The sequence below is a fragment of the Vespula vulgaris genome, chromosome 1, assembly GCF_905475345.1.
Source record: "Vespula vulgaris chromosome 1, iyVesVulg1.1, whole genome shotgun sequence".
NCBI classification, from domain to species: domain Eukaryota; kingdom Metazoa; phylum Arthropoda; class Insecta; order Hymenoptera; family Vespidae; genus Vespula; species Vespula vulgaris.
Window position 1 is genome coordinate 8,606,893 of NC_066586.1, and position 18,582 is coordinate 8,625,474.

The window sequence follows — 18,582 nt, forward strand, 5'->3', positions numbered from 1 at the left end:
GATATTTCAGAGATAGGATAATTGCTTTTTGCTGATACCACGTCGATAATCAATCATTTCTTTGATTATTAGTTGGAGAAGTTCATATTTTTTCCTTTTCAGTATGTACCCGGAATAAGCTATTTTCTTTCGCTTGATTCTCGTTTTATATGAGTTCTCCGAAGAACTTCGATAGTAATTATTTTTCCACCCAATATATTCAAGATATTCTCCTGAGTATCCGAAGGTTTGTAAATGATTCATTAGTCACATTTGAAGAGTCCATATTTCTACGCCATATAGCAAGATGAACCAAATATAGCATTTTACCATTTTGTAAAAGTTCGAGGTGTATATTATTATTAAAGAAGGATTAATAAAAAAAATTCATTTTATTGAAAATAGTACAAGCAGTTTCAATTCGGCATTTCATCTTCTTATCGGGATCTATACTTTCAAAAAGAACGCTTCCTAAGTATTCGAAGCTGTTTTCCCGTCCGATTTGTTTCCTATCGAGTTGTAGCAAGATAGCAGTGTCTACTTGAAAAAACGGTCGATATATAGATTGAATAGTAAAGGAAACGGAATACATTGTTGTTGGATTTCTCTCTATATCTCTAATTCTGCTGTCTTTCAATTTCATTCTCATTTTCACCTCTGTATGATGTTTTCGATTAGCGTGTTTTTGATTAACCTGGTATCCCTGCTATCCACGCCCACCTATTACAAAGATTGATTAGTTTTGGGTACTGGGCTTTGTCTTCTCGTCAAATGCCTTCTCATAGTCAACGAAGCATGCGAATATATTTCTACGTTGATGATGACATTTTTGTAAGAGAATATTGACGTCAAATAGAGAGCTTCGTGCATGCCAGACATTCCTAAAATCACATTAAGAGTCATCTAGATCCAATTCGCATTTCGATCTTATTCTGACATGGATTATGAGGAGAAAGGTTTTAGCATAAGGTTTAGCGTAGGATAAATCAGACGATGATTATTGCAGTTCTTTGGATTAAATTTTTTTGGAAGAACTACAAAGGTTAATTTTAATAAAATTTTTGAAATTTCTCCCGATCTATATTAAATAGTTTGACGAGATCGATATTGTCCTTGTTTATTAGTTTTATAATTTCCATCGGAATTCCATCAGGACCAACGTTTTCCTGTTTCTTGCTATTATAATGCAAAATATATTATAATAATTTGCTATTAAAACGTTTTAAACATCTATAATTTAAAAATTTCGGGACTCTTGTGGGTGTTAATTTCATACGACTACAACCTACAATTTTCAAACAATTTCGACACATAGTACTCTTAGTAATTATGGTCTCAATCAATATTTGAATTCGAGTCTTTTGACAAATTTTTGAATCGCTTATTCATTAGGATGTACTCGATTTGGTTCCTAATCTGAGTTGGCCCTTTCGAATCATCAAAAGTTGATTTCTATGCGTATAATCGTTATTTAGGTAGGTATTTGAAATCGGTGTTGAATATCTCCATTTCCATTTCTTCACAAAATTGGTAAAACTTGTTGTCTCTATTGTTGCATTTCCTTAATTCATAGTGTCTCACAATATCCATTCGTCTTCTTTATCCGATTTTAGCGTTGAAATTTTCTATGATGAAAGTTATATCATTCTTCATAATAGATTTGACATTGTCCTCGATGGATGTAAAAAATTTCTTGACTTCTTCATAGTACTTTTCTCTATTGTTGCCGTATTTGTGACATGTTTATGTCAAATGGATATCCGCTTTTTTGCAATAGCATAAATCTATCCAAGATAAATGTAAAATTCCTGACACATTTCGTAAGTTTGAAGGTGACGAAATATCTGTTTCATTTCAATGATATCAGTCCTGGGTATTATTCTCAGAATAGAACAGACTTCTTCTGTATTTACTAATTTCTAGGATCTGCATTTTCAGCTTCAATATTTCCTTCGTCAAGTTATCTAGTTTGACGATTTCGTTTCAAACAGGCTTCTTTCAAACAGGCTTCTTACGTTCCATGTGGCTATGACTTCATTATTTTAAGCTGAAATATTTTTTGTACGTTTGTCTATAAAAAGACTGCTCGGAACTAGGAGCTGTTGATAATTGATTCCTCGCTATTTCTTCTCTACAATTTCTTCTTCTATTAATTTCTCTGCTATTGATTACTAGAGTGGTTTCCCGTTGTCTTCTATAGTTCAAAATTAGCCGATCTTAACCTAGGATTAGACACTACTTGTAACCGCTCATTCTGAATCAGATACTACTGTTGTGCTATATTAGTTTAGCCTCTAAGTTGATGCAATTGCCCGGATGTGGCATGTACAGATATAAGATATATCAGTGTTGAGTACCCTATGAGAACTAGTTACAGCAATCATCTCTTGTCAATGCTTGATGTTTGGTATTTGATACGACTACTCTGGCAAAAGAGGCCATCTCTGTGGTAATCCCCAAACATCTCAAATATTTTAATAATATTTGTTAATTGTATTAATTTGAAGCTTTTTTGTAAACTGAAGTTAATTTTTTCGTCTTACTAACATGAATGCTTACCTTCAGTCTACAACTATTACTTTTTTGTATTTCAATTTTAGGAATAATTCTCCTTTACAAATATGTATATAAAATTCTTCAGTATATCGCTTATTATTTATTAGTTAAGTTTACCTAACTACTAATTTTGCATATGCAAAATTTCTTTTATGCAATATTGTTTATCTTGGTCCAAAAAAAGTGCAACTTATTATTATAGGTAACTGTAAAGTTTCTTTTATCAATGGATAAAGTTTTTAAGCGATATTATTAACGAAGTATAAAATATTATCTCTCGTCAGATGTAATGTTTAATATTCAGACGTCATCGTAGTAACATTCAACTAAGGAAAAGTCGATGAAGAAGCACAAGTTACATTCAAGGATAATATATATGACAATCATTGAGAGTCGGTACGTATAATGTAAACGATTTATTTTGTTAGTACGTACATTTGCGCCAGCACAAAAAAAATGATCGTGTTTTATAAAATGAGAATGAGATGAGTATCCCGATCCGAGATTAGACACGTATATAGCGCGCTAGATCACAGTGTTCGTCTACTTTGATTTCGATCGTTCCGATTTTCCGCAGTAGATGACAATCACCGATAAAATTCATTTTCAATCGTTTTCCAATACGATAATATTCTTTTTTAGGCCTAAATGACATTGAAACCCTCATCGAATTAAATTAAAAAGAAAAAAACAATAATCTTATGCAACGATCGTTAAATAACAGCGAAAACAAAAATAATATTTTCTCATACGATTCCTATCTGCAGAAAATCGTACGTCCCGATTCTTTTCCAATTTCGTACGATCATGTATACATACATACATACATACATACATATATACAATTGTTGAATCAAAACATCGTACGAAATTTTGAAATCAGAATCTAATAACTTTTGCAGTCATCATCCATCTGTCTTTTCTTGATTTTTTTCATTCTTATCATCAATTTGATAGTACGTGATTGAACGGGGCTCACAATTGCAGGTATGATAGACCGACAGAATTTTTCTCCTTTCCTTTTGTTGTTGTGAAAATACTAATCGCTTGTCATTTCTTCATCTTTTGTTATTTTTTAATTTCTTTTTTATTTTTTTTATTCCTTTTTTATTTTTTTATTTTTTTTGATTTTTAATTATATACAGTGCCTTGCCAATCCGGATTACCGTATATCAACGGTATTTACAAGGCAGTGATACAAATATCCGAGCAGAAAAGCTCGTTAAGAAGATAGGCACTAAGTGACTCTTCAAAGTTCGTCCCGGACAAACGAATGATTGAGATTTTCTAATTTCGACGTTGATCTATTAATTATTAATAACGCGCAAGTCACAACTTATAAACAACGCTCATCGACCTCTTTATAAAACATTAACGAACGATTCTACAAGATACTCTACTAACATTGCTTGAGCCTGTAAAAATAACATTATTACATTTATGCGCAACATTTTATAAGCACGCAACATTCTCTCTCTCTCTCTCTCTCTCTCTCTCTCTCTCTCTCTCTCTCTCTTTTATCTAAGGTCTGTCTAAATAGACCAAATTTTTTCATACATACATATCCATTAATCTTCACTATCGTGCAAAGATTCTTAACAAACGTATAAGAAAAAGTAACGTGTTAAGAGGATCGATTAAAAAACATTAAAAGTTGCTTTAGTTTGAAATGTTAGTTATGCTTAAATTTCAGTTAAATTATTAATGGCTAAACTTTTGTTAGAAAGTTTCATACTTGAAACTTGTATGTAAGCTTTTCTACAAGCTCGTATAAGTGAGAGTAAGATCGACAGATTTAATCGAGAGCCATGTGATAGGTTGACGATGGTTTACTAGAAGAAGCAGATAAACGTATCTTTGTCTCTTTAGGAAATAATGAGAATTACGAGCCCAATATACAATTAATGATCTACTTGACGTAAAAGAAAGAAATATTGAAATCATTTTAAGAAGACATGTATAAGGTTTCCAGGAGAAATGTATAAATATAGAATATGAGCAAATATACTAATAGATAAATAGATATATCTGTGTGTGTGTATGTGTGCGTGCACGCGTGAGTGTGCATACAGTAGAAAGAAATAAGAGAAGGTTTTCGGTATTTAGATATAATAATATAGAAAGAATAAACGAATTTACAGTCGTTCATTATAAACAAATTAAATATTACATTTCTTTTTTTTTAATTCATTCTGTTATCTTTTTGCATATGTATAAAATGTTTCGACTTTATTAACTGAATAAGTTATTATCAAGTAAGAAATTGTAATTGGAAATTGGATTTATTCACAAAGATCGAAAGATTAAAATAATTCAACGCAAGAAAATAGGTCCGTCGTTAAGATATTTTCAACGACCGAGAAATCGATTGAAGACCCTGTTTTTTGGCACGGTATATATATATATATATATGTAAATGTGTGTGTGTTTCTCTTTTCTTCATATGAGTCCGTTATTATGAAGGTCGTCTAACTATAAGTAGAAACTTTGAGCAAATTAGTTTATTGAGTAATTCATATAATTAGACCATTGTCATATGAATTGCGCAATAAAGTAATGTTATTTTTTTCATTTTTTACTTAAACCACTTTCATAATTACCAGTTCATATATTGGATTTTTGCTTTTATATCAGAACCATACGGATTTATCGTTGGATCTTATTATTATCATTACGTTTGTCTTTCATCGATTTAACGTGCAAAGGAACTAGCACATAAATCATTTCTTTCTTATAGCTTTTAAATAAAAAGAGTCGTATAAAGCATAGTTTTCGTTTCTTTTTTTTAAATACGTAACACATCTTGCACGAATTCTATCGATGATGATATATCGATATATACAGACTTCTCGTCGACAATAGACGCAGCATAAAATTCTCTTCTTAAATGCAATATCAATTACGTTTGTCGTCCAATCATGCACGTTGCTTCTCATCGACGTTACTTATGTACGTCGTAAATTCAATTTGCTAATGAAAGAATGGAAGCAATATGATAGTTATCGCTCTCGATTTTCAAACTTGCTCTGTTCGCAATAACGAAAATCATCATCGAGTCGAATTTTTATGAGAGAAGATTCTATTAAACGTAAATTGTTCAGAGTCGTGTGTTTGATTTTATTTATGAATTTTATTTGTATCTGTTATAACGTTAGTAATTATAGCTAGTAGTATCGGTTGTTCATTCAACCGTGTTATAAGACGATAAATCATGAAAAATTATATGCGAAGCATAAAAAGTAGTTTGTTTCCTTCTGAAAATGCTTTTAAAGAGCTTCATACGTATCATCCTTGTCCTTGTAATATTCTTTAATTATTTGTGGCTGTACGTACTTAGCAACGTTTCGTGAATTCGTGAATATATAATGAAATTATGGTCGATATGGTATCGCGTTTTAGCTGTCAAGATTATCATGTACTTTATCTCCTTCTTCATTTTCTGTTCCTTCTTCTTCTTTTTCCTATTTTCGTTAAAAACAATGAGAGTGTAATGACGAATTTCGTTTTCATTATCAACTCTCTTTTTTTCCTTCAAAAATTATTATTGTTTTTAATCATTATATTATCTCATTTTCTCATCGAATTCGAGTTCCCAGGATAAGAAACTTTAGTGGACTCTCGATCTCGACGAATCGACGATCGGTCGATTATTATCCTTATACGGAAAAAAACTCTTTCGATCGTCTTTCTTTTCGTTCTTTTTCATGTTGATCATGTCGATTTACGAAGATCGATGTACCGAAGAAAATGATCGAGTGTTTAGGAAGTTTCCAAATCTTGAGTGGACTTTTCTCAGGATCGTATGGAAGACGTACTCGACGGTGCTGATGCGCATCGATTCAACTTGCTATCTATTATGATCTCGTCACCATTACTGATGTTGTACCGATAGAGTTGTTTATTAGGATACAACATCTCCTCTGGTCCATGGTGTCCCTTCATCACCTGTGATGCGATAAATAATAATAACAATAATAATTATTATTATTATATAAATTCATCTTCGTTATACTCTATTAAAGCTTTAAAACTTGTTTCATTCGTGTTTACCTCGAATGCATCAATACTGTGAATAGGAAATTGATAAAAAGGATTCGAATGATGATCATTTAGGACAAAGGAAAGATTCAGCGGATTCGTGGAAGGATTCTTAGGTCGTTATTTCACATTTATTAAGGCACCGTTCGAGGAACCAAAAGTTCTGGAAAACAAACAACAACGTTCGTATTAGTTAGTAAAAAAAAGTGGACTCACTTGATCGACGTAGAAGAGTCTCATTCTATTCGCTGGTATTTTCACCATCGATTCCAGTTTCGTTTTTAATTCGAAAACTGTTCTATATACATCTACCGATCGTACCTAAAAAAAATAATTTAGACGTATTTAATCAACTTCATTGTTGATTATTTATTAAAAGATAATAAATATGTAGTTTGAAATGACTTCATGACAACAAGCAAATAAGTAATTAAATACTTAAAATTACCTCGACGAGATCTCCGTAAGTGAATGTCACCTTGACCCTCTTCTCTGGTGTTAGGTCAACGTGTACTAGGGGATCCAATTTCCCATGAATAGCCACAAGCTCAGAATACCTGAAAATCGATTTTTACAATTTCATTATTTCATTTACAAAGAGAAGAGGACACATTACAAAGTATGCATACGCATGTCAAAAACAATTACAAATTAATCAATGAGTTTAACAGATAGAATTTAGATCATCGAAGGACAGACTGCTGGTGAATCGATCTTTACTCTATTCTATATAAATTAAATTTAAAGTTACCTTTCTGGTCTATCAGCTTCCGGTTTGTCCATGTAGTAACGAATAAAGGCTCTTTCAGCGTCCTCGCGTTCTTGAGACGAGATCACTCCACCGCCATTCAAAGTCTCGACATTGGGAAGCCTTGCTATTAACAACTGACGTCTTTCGTGTTCCGTGTATTCTCGAGGACTCTGTGAGATAAACAAAGAAAATAGAGAATAAAAGATATTTAACTCGTTTATCTGTTCCTACGGATAGTTATCTTCTGTGATAAAATCAGAAGAAAAGAATGAAGACCGAAGAAAAAAAGAAAAAAAAGAATGATCATTCCCAGGTGTTACTTACTTCGAATAAGGGACAGCTGTGAATTCTTAAAGATTTCAATGCAGGAAATCTCGAAAGTCTTTCGACTTCGTCCCAAGTTCCCAACAATGTTCCATTCATATTTAAGAACCTAAGCATTCTGAAAGGATCGTGAGGTGATGGGACCTTATTACCACTGGACTCTGATTCCGATTCCGACCTATCGTAGCTGACTTTGTTCTCCGTAATAATGTGTTTGCCCGTCTCGTCAACCGACGTACGTCCTTCGACATCGACGTTATTCATATTCTCGTTATCTTGCGTACAATTTTCCGAATCCTCATTTTGCCTTCGAAGATCTTCACGATCATTAGGTAAATTACGATTTTCTTCAAGTCCAAGAGACCTAATTGGACATTCGGCTAAAACGAGACTTTCCAGATTCGGGAAAACGTAGCCTAACTTCGATATCTCGTTCCAAACTTCAACTGGATTGCCAGTGAAGTGTAACTTCTTTAACGATCTGTTGACGTTCTCTACCTTTCGATAATCTAAATCGACAGTTTTATACTCGTTCAAGGACAAATGAAGTTCTTCAAGATTACGTAGCAAACGTATCAAGCCTTGAACCGTCGACCAGGAGACTCTGGTGCCGTTCAATACAAGATTCCTTAGTAGATCGTAGTTGCCATGCTTGATCTCCAACACCTCGGCGAGACAGTTGAAGCTAAGATTAACGAACTTGATCTTGGGCATGTGTTGAAGTATACCAAAGACCTCGGTCCATTGCGAGAGTTTGTTCTGTGCCAGATCCAATTCCTCAACATTTTTACACTTGTTACGTAGTTTTTCATCATCATTACCGGCACACTCGATATCGCAATCCTGCAGGACCAACAATGCCGGTACCGTGTGACGTGGTGATTTTTTTGGAATGAAGATGCTGACTGAAAGAGCTGCTTTCGGTGAGCCAGATTCTCCTTCGTCGTCCGTCAACGAGCATTCTGTTGTCGAGCTACCGTACTTGAGCTCTAAGGCTTCCAACAGCGACGGCATTCTTACAACATTCTGAAAGAAGCCCAAAAAGACATGTTTTTAGTTCAGATTCTTTCGATAAGACGTTCAAGAGAGAAACAAAGAAAAATGGATAAAGAACAAGAATCGTCCAATTTGAATTCATGCTTTTCAAATTTATCGAAGAGGTATCGAGGTAATATCTTTTTTTTTGTAAAAGAAATGTACTGTTTTCATACATATACATTTTATTCTAATGAAATTAGAAAATTTAATAGACGTTTCTTTAAATCCTTTCACAATTTGGAAACCATTTATTATAACTTGGTAATAACAAAATACACAATTTTTATTGTAGATCAAATAAGGATGATCCGATCGAATTAAGTGCAATGCGAAGTTAAGCAAAATTTTTTCTAGACATAGAATAATAGACATAAAAGCCTACTGTCAAGCATTGAATGTTTATTTTCATTTTAATATGTTTTATAATCCATTTTTCTTGGAGAAGCTTCCTTATTACATACAAATACAGGAAGTAAATGTAAATATAAGGTACGCTTTTAGAAACGTTTTATGCGTGACCTGACGTAAGAAAATCAAAAGATGCGTTGAAAGGATTAAACGAACGAGGTAGGTGTCGAAGACAAAATCCATTTGTGACGATGACGACATCGATCGAACCAAGTAAAACAAAATTCGAAAAGACAAACCTAACAAAGGAATTTACCAAAGCAAGAAAACATCTGTATAGATCGTCTTACTAACACGTTATAACGTTATCGAATGGATAGGTAAGAAAAGATAATATTTATTTTTTTTTTTTTTTTTTTGTAAACACTAACAAAGTATTTCTGATTATCGTTGTTGTATAAGTTAGCCTTGAAGAGTAAGATGACGCCATTGGTTGATCGATAACTTCGCGAGTGATTCGTATTATTATCTTAAGTATTTTTCCACATTATAAAAGATATTAATAGTTAAACAAATAAATGATTAAGATATATCTTCATTATTCGTTAAATTATACATCTTTAGGATGTTTTTAAAATTATGAATCATCTTTATTTGCTATCAAGGATACCTGAACTTGCCCTTGATTCGGTGATTCATACTATGTAGTCCTTCCAATGAAAAGAGTTGCATTTTTATTTGCCATCTCTTTCATTAACAGGAATGAACAAGTACATTTCCAGCGATAATTAATTTACTTTTAACGCGATTTACGCGTATATATATATATATATATATATATATGTATGTATGTATGTATGTATGTATGTATGTATGTATGTATGTATGTAGGTATGTATGTATGTATGTATGTATGTGTCGCGGATAGCTGCAATTTCATTTCTGAATTTCTTTCATACAGCTGAATCTCATGACAGACCGAAATAGATGAATCCCACAATAAAATCGAGTTAACATTCTTCTCGAGACAATGCATTAACCCTAATTCACATTCCAATGCTAAGTTATGAAGACTATATATCATATTTCTACTATATACCATATTTCTGTTTTGAAACGAATCGCAAAGGATATTAAAAATGATATATTACAAATTTTATATTAAATATAATGTGATTGTGTGTGTAATCCGTAAAATATCACTAAAAGATTAACAAAAAAAAGTCCAGTGTAAAATACTGATTTGATATTATCCTTTTCTTACCCTTCATGTTTCGATTACGTGATTAATATTTTCAATTAGTAAATGGATAAATGAAAGATCAATGTAGATTAATTAGAACTAAGTAGAAATTAGATGAAATCTCATACATGTCTGACGAAATGAACTTTAACCGAAACTATTTTAACTTCAGATTATATAGGAACGAATATTTATAATACATTGTTGCATAGACGATGAGAAATGACCCTGACAGAAACGACATATCAACAAAAAGAAAAGTTCTGTGGTCCAGGCGTGTACCCTCGAGGGCAACGGCAAAGATGTAAAATCTGGTTTGACCATATTCGAGCTCCTAAGGTCACTCCATTGTCTTTTTGCACAGCTCTCGAGAGAAACGGGTACCGGTTTCCGACATCGTCAGAGAGCTCAGAACGAAGGTACGCCATTCGCCCACGCGAGAAAATCTTTTATCTCTTTCTCTCTTTTTTCTTTTTAACTAGACAACCCGCATCGAAACGATGCATAGAGTGTGAGTATCGTGGAGTACGAAACACGTGAATCTTACCTTTCTTTCCCTTTGAGAAAATTTATAGAAAATCGATATATCTCTTTCTGCGAGGTGAACGAGAAAAAAGAGAAAGAGAGATATATTTATCTATATGAAATTATTAGACAAATAAGAATGAAATGATTAGAAAATACGAATTAAAACTGAATATATGCAAAGAATTAAAGTTGATAAGAAATGTAAATAATGTCAAGCATAAAATTTAAGAATTAACAAAAAATGGAATAAAATAATATTTTTAAATTAAATACAAATAATAAGAGATAGTAACCATATACGTAAGAGTAGAGACATAAAAGTTAAGTAAAATAAAGTTTAAAGAGAAAAATATCATAAGTGCGATCATTTTCTATTTTTCTGCGTCGATTGCATCGAGTGATTTATATTTAGCGATACTTTCCAGATTGTTCTTGAACGATTATATCTATGCACATATGTATAGCGAGTATAAAATGTATATAATAAATACATATATACTAATTTTCATTTACACGTAATTCCTTTCAGCTAAGTTGCTAAGACATATCTTACGATCGATAAATATTAATTAGTCGTTTTGATTACGCATCGTCTCGGAAGGATAGCTTTATTGCTACTGCTGCTAACGAAACTTCAACGTACATTTCGTCATATAGCGTTGATCGTTTCTAGAGATTTCTCCGAATGCTAAAATTTCGACTATTATTATTTCTCATTTAGCTTTCTATTCGAAACAATAACTATATACAAAAAAATATCGATGATCTTCACAAAAAGTAACACTTTCCGTTCATCGAACTGTTGCTCTCTATGTTTAAATCAAATTAGGATTTCTCGAAACATTGTTTTGTATCATTTAAAATAACGAAGATAATTCAAGTACTCAATGAAACATCCCATACACACACATATCTAAAAGAATTTTTTCTCGAAAGTATAGATTTCCAAAGAACTACAAGCGATCATGACGAACGTCTTAGCTTTGCTTTTTGAAGTGTTCTTTCTCGTGTTTTCCTTTCATTTTTCTTTCGTTTTTCCTTCCGTAGAATCAAATTGAACGTTTGAACGACGTGTAAATCGTTGCTCGCACTACGTTCCGAGTATTTATGCTCTCATTTGTACCGGCTGCTGTTTGAAATCACGCAACGCCGAGTGTTCCACGAACGAATCGTGTCATTTTTCACTTGCCCGTCTTGAAATCTATTTTGTTCGAGAGAATAGGAGAACCGTTATCAAAGGTCGATGTATTAGGACGACGTATTTCACAAAATAACGATATAAACCGTGATTTAATTATCTCGTCGAATAACATATGACACCGTTCTTTTAAAATTGTACGAATAAGGAGAAGATATCGGGAAGATTGCGGTATTTGAAACGTTCTCTCTCTGATCGTTTAATATTATTGGATCGACTCGGGACTTCAATATCACTATATTTGAAAGGCGGATTATTTGAAAATTCACCAATGCGATATGAATCCAAGGAAAGTTTCGCATCTGTTCTTCGACGTGCGCAATCTTATCATCATGTCTTCCGCTTCATACGATCACAAAATATTATACAGTTTAGCATGAATAGAAAAAAAATTCAAACTTTCATATCGTAAATCATGAAATTCAATAAGATCCATAAGTAGTTAAAAAAGAAAGATAGTTCATATTTTTCTATCGATAAATCTCGATTAAACGATATTTATTTTATCTAATTATCGCCGAGTATTTATATGTAATGACATGATGCTTCATTGGTTACACACACACACATATATATATCGTATTACTATTCATCAGTCGATCAAATTAACAAATGATCATTTTGTAGATATTAATGCAAGCAGCAACTAGACTCGCTAAACTCGCTATAACCGTCAATGTGTTACTTCTCTCGACTCCCCTACGTAATCGCGATATCGGTTCAACGGCCATGCGAAATTAACTTTCTCTGCTCCGGCTTTACGGCTCTGCCATTCTACGATGGCCGCGTTGTATCTCTCTCCATGCTGCTTCTAACTAGCCAAGCCTAGCAGAACGAGGCGCAGCATACGCGCGCACATACACGTATATTCGCCTCGTTGCATCGTTCCTAAACAAAAATGCATTACTATTCAACTCCTACCGGCTCGTTGCACTATCGACACATTTTAACGAATACACCGCGTGTACGAATCGTTAATTTCAAATGAAAGGACCTTTAACGTTAGTCGTTATTGGTTTCCGTTTTAAAACACTGAGGATTGCAGTTAGAAAGAAAGAACAGAATAATTATCAATGTCCGACTTTCACCGACGACCACACGTTTCCCGATTTTAAGAGAGTTTCAAATAGAACACACGAAGTGTAAAAAAAAGAGAAGAAAAAAGAAGAGATAATTATATTCTTATAAGTAAGAGTTATCTAGAGACTCGAACTTTATCCATGTGTTTTCTCGATAGAACGAACATCAATTCCGATTATTTCGTGAAAAGATTCGTTGTCTTTTTTTATCATTTTGTAGACGAAACCAACGAACTGTATCTTACGTAAAAAAGGAAGAGTCTGATGACGCTAATAACCGCATGGTTTCAGGATAAAAATCTTTTGAAAATGAAAGTTGCTCGAACTATGGCACATGCAATCCACAGAGATTTGTAGTATTTCGTGTTCTTTGCAAATAGAGAGAAAGATATAGAGAGGCAAATAAAATATTTCAATGCAATTTTCAAACGTAAATCGCGTGATTTCTCGTTTCCATTCGTTTATCCGAAGAAACCAAAAGTTCCTACCGTTTTAAGATTGATAGAGAAGAAATTTATAGGATTCTTGAGCAAGATGACAACTACGACGGTCACGCTCGAGAGTTTCTAAGATGCCGTGATTTAAAGGTTACACAAGCATTGCACGAGACTTCGATGCTTACAACAACTTTGGCAGACAACTTTCACTGTCATTTTAGTACATTCTAATAATCTCTGTGGGATTTCTTTATGAACGGAATAATACGATCGTAAGAATGTCGCCTACTTTTTGTAGGATAAAAAACAAGAGGAAGAATGTGTCAAATTCGATCGTTAAGTTTGTGATATACTAACGCCTTAACCGTTTCGTTAATTCGTTTTTATATTTTTATTATCTATCATAGAAAGCAATTATATATACCTCTATCAACTAAGCCCGTTAATCGAATGAGAAACAATTTAAAAAATATTGACAGATATCGTTTGTTCATTTTTTAATTATAGTTTCAAACGAAAAGTTCGTACGTGATAAACGAAAGAGTTACAAGAAGTCAAAAGTGAAACTAGGACGAGCGGGTCTATATTCGAGAGAATCGCTCTTTAAACTTGGACTGGACTAAATTGACAATATTACACTTCTGCTAATTATAGTTGATTCATTCAGAATTTCTAATTCAACGAAGTCGATAATAATAATGTTGGCACAGCGAAATAGACACGCGAAATTATCGATTTTTAATTAAAATTACATAGTGAAAAAAAAAGAAAACAGAAAACAAATAAAATCATACGACGGAACGAACGATGATAAAGAATCACGATTTTTATCAAGAATTCTTATCGAACCTGTACTTTCGACACGGTACGACGTCGATCGTTATCTGGTAGAAGCTGTGACGATATAAAAGTCGTATACTCCGTATATTATTTATATCGCAATGTCACAATCGATCGATAACGTTCCATTTCGGATTTACTATTGAACAGTGTTCAATAGTAAAATAAGAATTATTTATTGGTTTTTATTTGAAAGAAGTTGATTGGCAGGATTTTATTTATTTAGATAAGTGTAAAATTGATATTGGTAAGAATAAAAATTACTTCATTTTCTTTTTCATTTTTCTTGTCACGAAAAATGTTGATGTACAAATATACGTACTAATATTTAAAAATTAAACTCTACACCCGTGGTCTATAAATTTTTTTTTTCTTTTCTCTGTCATACATCCATAAATACATCAAGTTAGCGCATAAATAAAATTATTTATCACACTATTTACATAGACAAATGATAAATGATATATGCGTTTTAAATAATCGATATGTTAAATACGCATACATGCGTATATCGAAACGAATAAAATGTATCTACGTATCCTCTCACGGTCGAACATCATGAATAATTTAGACTCAAATAAGGAATAGAAGTAGAAGAAAATACGCATTCGCATGATCGTCTTTAGGATTAGCATAAACTTAGAAATGAAAGAAACAAACGTTCACTCCCACTTGACGATCGAAGACTCGCATAATGTCACGATACTGGCCGGAACGGCGTATATTTTTAGTAACAACGTGCTAAATACCTCCTGTAAACGTTAACTCTCCGTCTTTCGTGCGTCTAAACAGAATTTCCATCTAACCGAATACGTAACCCAATCAACGTCGTTGCGGTCTGTTTCGGGAATCTAACAGAATCGTCGACAAATAGGAGATTAGACTACGTTCAGGAGTTATTATCGGTACATTGTACGCCTCACTAAAGGAGAAACTGGCATAAAGGATCAGACTCCGGATGACTATGAAAAAAACCTGTTGGAGATGTATCATCGAACTTCGTAAACTAATTCCGTTCAAAAGGCAACTTTATTCTTATCATTTTTTTTTTGTCAGGAATAAAAGCAAGCCGTTCATCTTCATATTCATGTTCATCTTGGAAGACAAAAATAAGATGACTCGTATATCATAGAACTACTCGTTAAAAGCACCTATAAAACGGAATTGTTTTATCCTTGAGCTTTGTACTTGAATTATCAAAACCTTCGTTCTCGACAAAAATATGCAATTTTTTTTTATTTTCCCGAAGCTTGATAAATGTTGTTCGTTAATGAATTAGAAAAATTTCATCGTATAATACGTAAATACACACATATATCAAACACTTGCGAATGGCGTACTTAACGAGACATTGAAAACAAGGAAGAAATTATTCAATACTAATATATTATTTAAGTAACAAACTAGTGAACACTAACACTAAGGGAACGAACGTTTTGATTTCAAAGTCGAGGAAAATTCGCGGGAATAAACTTAATGGCGTGATATCATCATCAATGTCTTAAAGAAAACGAAGGCGAAGAAGAAAACGGATGAACATCGAACACAATGACTATATACTTGGTTTCTCTCTCGACCTTGTTGCCTCTCTCTCTCTCTCTCTCTCTCTCTCTCTCTCTCTCTCTCTCTTTCCGCCTGTCTGTCCTCGTGGCCGAGAGAAAAAGAGAGAGAGAGAGAAAGAGAGAGAGGCTACGTATATGCACAATACGTACGACGCAATTGTCTCTTTGTCTCTCGGTATTCATTCGTGCGAAATTCAAACGCATTTTCTTTCGAGCAAAAAAGAAAGAGATAGATACAGATGGAGAGGCCGTCCGCTTCGCAGCTGATAAGCTCGTAAATCGCGATTACGTAATATACTTGGAGAGCGAAACACGAGTGACATACGACAAGATACAGTAAGTAAAAGAGAGAGATACCAATATATTAAGAGAGAAAGAGAGAGATAGAGAGAGAGAGAGAGAGAGAGAGAGAAACAGAGAAAGAGAGAGAGAGACATAGACATAACGTAGAGGAACGGAGCCACGCTCACCGATCGCTGCGCAAACTGTTAAAGCGCACACGCTTCCTCCCGTCGAGAATATCGAACGATGCCTTTCTCTCTTCTGCTGTTTCTCAACCCTTCGCTCTATCCCTTTCCTACTTCTTTCTTTTCTACCCTAGGTACATATCCGCAACGTCTTTTACTTTTATTTATTTTTCTTCTTCTTTCAATCTATACGAAAAAAATTGTACGATCTATAATTCCTTATCAAAGGATTAAGAAAAAGAGAAAGAGAAAGGACAATTGAGATCGATCGAGCGTTAAGAGAGCAAAAGATTTCCTTGTTTTTTGTTGATCGAGCGTATCTCTCTCTCTCTCTCTCTCTCTCTCTCTCTCTCTCAATTGCAGCTCCACGTCGTAGCTGCAATCTAAAATCAGATGCCTGGCCGGGAGAAAACCGATCAGAACCGATCGAAAAATAACTTTGTCACGATATTTCCCTTCTCTCCTCGTTCATCTCTTGTTCGTATTCACGAGAATCAGTGCGTGTTGCAATGTTCGTACGTACAATATCTCTTTAAATATGTGCGTATGCGTGCATGCGTGCGTACGTGCGTACGTGCGTGCATGTGTGTGCATGTGTGTGTATGTGTGTGTATGTGAGCGATCATGCAAAAAAAAGAGTGCTCCTCTAACTGTAAAACAGCCCACGTTCACCGTCCCTCACATATAGTCTACAATCTAAGGTCGACCGTCTCTCCGATCCCTGTTAAAGCGACTTCGATCACAAACTAGAGTTTAACCAGCTACTTCTATCTATTATATCGTGCAATGTTTCCTGGAAGAATTGATTATGAGATAGGAACTGTGTTTTGATACCTAAGAAAGGTGTCAAAGTAACGTCGATAGCAACTTCAATATGACATTCTATCGTTCAGCATAACCTAACAGACATCTAATTGTTATCTCAAACTTAATTACAGTTTTATTTTCTTTGTGTCATTCGAACGTTTGCTTTTCTAAACCAGAAAATCTATCCTGTAATTATCGAGGTCATCGATGTGTCCAAACAGCTCGAAATACACGGAAGAGTTACGGACAGATGAGGTAACTTTGGAAATTAGGTCAAGGACTAAGCAGGAAGAAGAAGAACAAGAAGAACTCGCTCGACTTGTCCCTGGACCATTTTATTTTTAGTACACACATTCCTGCTCTACTCACTGCTATGTCTTCCTCTTCGGTTGCCCTTCGATCCTCAAATCTCCTCCCCTCTTCCTCTTCTTCCTAACCTTCTTCTTCTTCTTCTTCCTCACTGACCGCACGATAGGAACGCATCAGCAGCGATTTCAAAAGCGTGATATACTTTACTCGAAAGATATATATATATATATATATATATATATATATATTTATACACAAAGAAAAAGAAAGAGAGAGAGAGAGAAAGAGAGAGAGATAGCGATTAGCTTTTCATGTGATCACGAAATGCACAAAATTGTTACGACAACGACAACAAGGAGGAGGAACTAACGTCTGACGCGCGAACACGAGCGCGCAGTTCGCGGTCCACCGTTGAACTGGCTCCTTTGTTTGGTAAACAGAAACAGCTGAGCCGTGCTGGCGTCGGTAGAGGTGGCGGTGCTGCTGATGGTGGCGGTTGGTCAGAATAGAGCTTCCCTAGTGGAGGTGGAGTTGTCAGTGGAGGTGGTAACGTCGACAGTCGATGCCAGGCAGGTCTCTTAGGACTCGGGAAGCATTATCGAGCGCACGGCGCCGACGCTCTAGCTTCACGTCCAAGAGTTTTTATTTCTCTCTCTTTTGCTCTTGCATCAGCAGCAATCGACTTTAGCAGTAGCGTATCTACCCAACCCTTTTATTCTGATATACGAGCTGGTCTGGACTAAATTAAAATCTTATTTTTATTGGGATAGAATCTGAGAGACTATCTAACTTCCACTTTGTCAAGTTGTTTAACTTTTTATCTCATAGACAGACTCGTATCTTTTAGAATTTAGATATGATAGTACGTAGACGTTACATAAATAAATCGAATATCACTAGCACTAGTAACGTTTATGGATGAAAGATATTAATCTACTTCGAATTGAGAAATTGCTATTCAAATATATAGGTATATCGTAGGTAATACTTGTTTACTGAATGTAGTAGCTATGCACTACCAGGGAAACGGAAACGTGCTTCCTTTTAGCAACAATAAAGATCGACTATCGGATTGTAT

At 34.2% G+C, this 18,582-nt stretch overlaps 1 protein-coding gene across 3 annotated transcripts; it reads right to left on the reverse strand.

Moving 5' to 3' along the window:
• Positions 1-352: 352 nt before the first annotated feature.
• Positions 353-18,004, reverse strand: LOC127072135 (tubulin-specific chaperone cofactor E-like protein). Of its 3 annotated transcripts, none has more exons than XM_051012452.1 (6): positions 17,565-18,001; positions 7,649-8,674; positions 7,325-7,494; positions 7,022-7,130; positions 6,790-6,894; positions 353-860 (listed from the first exon to the last, which is right to left on the reverse strand). In XM_051012452.1, exons 2-6 carry the CDS (start codon positions 8,660-8,662, stop codon positions 828-830), a joined length of 1,431 nt encoding a protein of 476 aa, XP_050868409.1. In that variant the 5' UTR covers positions 8,663-8,674; positions 17,565-18,001; the 3' UTR covers positions 353-827. The 3 variants fall into 3 exon arrangements, with proteins under 3 accessions (XP_050868409.1, XP_050868334.1, XP_050868490.1); XM_051012377.1 differs by having other exon boundaries at positions 353-6,480; positions 17,565-17,990; XM_051012533.1 differs by lacking the exons at positions 353-860; positions 6,790-6,894 and adding an exon at positions 6,517-6,736 and having other exon boundaries at positions 17,565-18,004.
• Between the last annotated feature and the right edge of the window lie 578 nt (positions 18,005-18,582).